We start from the raw sequence: 2,500 nt of genomic DNA, 5'->3' as shown, positions 1-2,500 counted from the left end.
CCTTTCACCTAAGCCTTCTTTCTTCTTCATCTCCCTCGCTACCTCCTCCTCCTCCTCCTCTTCCTCCGAGTAGAGAAGCTTTTTTCTCCTCCACCACAACGCCATTACTCATTTCCTCTCTCTCTCTCTCTCTCTCTCTCTCTCTCTCTCTCTCTCTCTCTCTCTCTCTCTCTCTCTCCCTCTTCCCTCTCTCTCTCTCTCTCTCCCCCTTCTTTTCTCTTTCTCCTCTTCTTTCTTTCTTTTTTCTCTTCTTTTTTTCTCCTTTCGTTCCGTCTCCTCTCCCTTTCCTCTCCACTACTCATATATCCTCCTCTTCCCACTCCTCCTCCTACTCCTATTCCTGTTCCTACTACTACTTCTCCTCCTCGTCTTTTCCTTCCTTGCCTAGAATTCCATCACCTTCTCATCCCTTGATCCTTCACAAACTCGCATAAAAGTCTACAAACAAAGTCTATCCCCACATGTCCCCTCACGCGCTCTCTTTCTCTCTTCTTCAGCGTGCGAGGTCAAGCGGGAGAACACCCTGAGGAGAGCTCGTGACCTGGGCCTCGACGTCAACACTCTGCCCGAGATCGACTGCGACTCTGAAGGAGGTTTCGCGCCCGTGCAATGCGAGAGTGAGCGATGCTTCTGCGTGGACCAGCGGACGGGCCTCGAGCTGCCTGGAACACGCGCGCGCAGCCTCGAACTCGTCAACTGCACTGGTAAGTTTCTTCTGGTTAGGTGAAGAGAGAGATTCTGATGATGTTTCGTAATGGTAAGGATGTTGTGTTTAGCTAGAGAGTTATGTTAATAGTTTGTAGTGTTAACTAGGCCTTTGTTAGCTAAAGAAAGAGGTGTTGATGATACGTATATTTTTAAGTTGTGTTACCTACAGCTATATCCATTGTTTGTAGTGTTAAGCAGGCTGTTACTAGCTAAAGAAAGGCATGCTGATGATACGTAAAGGTGAGTATGTTGTTTCTAGTTAGTGAGCGATGAAGTTTTGTACTGGTAAGCATGTTGTGTTACAGAGGCAGCGAGTGCTAGATCTTTACACTTTCCTCGTAGGTCGTGTTGGTAAGCAGAGAGGTAGGAGCGGCTTATTCTTAAGGCTAAACATAATCCGGTATCAGAAGGCGAGGGGGAGAAGGATGAGTAAGACGATTATGGACGGATTGGGGCTTTTCTGTCGGCCTTTCTTCTCGGAATCCAGAGTGGGGCGTGGGAAGGCTCAGGAATAGTGCTAAAGCGTCACGATATACGAGGGGGTTCTGAGGGAGGCTCATAAGAGAAGTAGAAATGCTCTCCAGGCTGTTTAGCATCTCAAATTAATTAAGAGGGAAAGAAGTGGACGAGTTATTACTTAAGTTACACTACACTGTATTAATCAAATGTATAAAATTCGTTCAGGACATTAGTTATTGAAGCTGAACACTACGTTATATTAACCAACTGTAGGATATTCATTAAGCTTTAGAACATTAGGAAATTAGAAAGGCGATCGCTTCTGTTTGTCAAGATAAGAAAAGACTCATAAATACAGTAAGGAATGAGTTAATATTTAAGTCAACCACTTCATTGTATTTACCAACTGTAGAAAATTTATTAGTCTTACGATATAGCGAAGAAGAGGACGAGATTGCTTCCATTCGTTAAGCTAAAAACAAAACTCACGGAAGCAAAGTGAAGGAGTTATTATTAAAGTTAGTCATTACAATGTATTTACCTGCTGTAGAGAATATATTATACATACCGTACGATATAGCGAGAAGGACAAGATCACTTCCATTCGTCAATCTAAAAAGAAAAATCAAAAATACAGAAAAAGAGTTATTATTAAAGTTATTATCAGAGCTATTCATTACACTGCACCAACCAAAACTAGAGAGAATTTATTTGTCATACGATCCAGCGAACAGGACGAGAGATCGCTTTCAGTCGAGGCATGGAAATACAAATAGAAAGGTGACGTAGTAAGGCTGTGACCTGCACGTAGGAGGGAAAACTGGCTTGATCCGCTGAACTAACCAGGTGCATTGGCCGAACACGAGACAGACGGACAGACAGACAGACAGATGGACAAACAAACCGATTGACTGACACAAAGATACATCGACAAGGAGAAAAGAAAAATGAATATAGGAAAGTGAGGAAAAAAGTTTAAAGCGAATAGAAAAACCTTTATATTTTTCCTCCTCGTGGATGAATGGAGTCTGCCTTTTTATCACCCCGGGCTGACCCAGCGACATGCAGCTATACAGACAAACAGACAGACAGACGGAAACACATAGAGACACAGACTAACATTCATATATAGACTCACGGATAGACTCAGCAACAGACACAATTGGTAGACAGATACCTATACAGACAGACAAACACACAGACACAGACAGGTAGATAGGCAAACAGGTAGGCAGACACAGACAGACAGACAGACAGACAGACAGACAGACAGACAGACACACACACACACACACACACACACACACACACACACACACACACACACACACAC

At 43.4% G+C, this 2,500-nt stretch overlaps 1 protein-coding gene across 9 annotated transcripts in view; it reads left to right on the top strand.

Moving 5' to 3' along the window:
• The window catches only part of LOC127000504 (uncharacterized), a 195,281-nt gene that overhangs the window by 118,288 nt on the left and 74,493 nt on the right, over positions 1–2,500 (top strand). For all 9 annotated transcript variants that reach the window (XR_007754252.1, XR_007754251.1, XR_007754250.1 and 6 more), the window contains exon 4: positions 498–704. Coding sequence is in view for 2 of the 9 variants with exons in the window: in XM_050864233.1 (XP_050720190.1) it covers positions 498–704 (207 nt within the window). In the remaining 7 variants the exon portion in view is untranslated. The remainder of the gene's footprint in view (positions 1–497; positions 705–2,500) is intronic.

The sequence above is a fragment of the Eriocheir sinensis genome, chromosome 19, assembly GCF_024679095.1.
Source record: "Eriocheir sinensis breed Jianghai 21 chromosome 19, ASM2467909v1, whole genome shotgun sequence".
NCBI classification, from domain to species: Eukaryota; Metazoa; Arthropoda; class Malacostraca; order Decapoda; family Varunidae; genus Eriocheir; species Eriocheir sinensis.
This window is presented reverse-complemented; position numbering and strand designations above follow the sequence as displayed.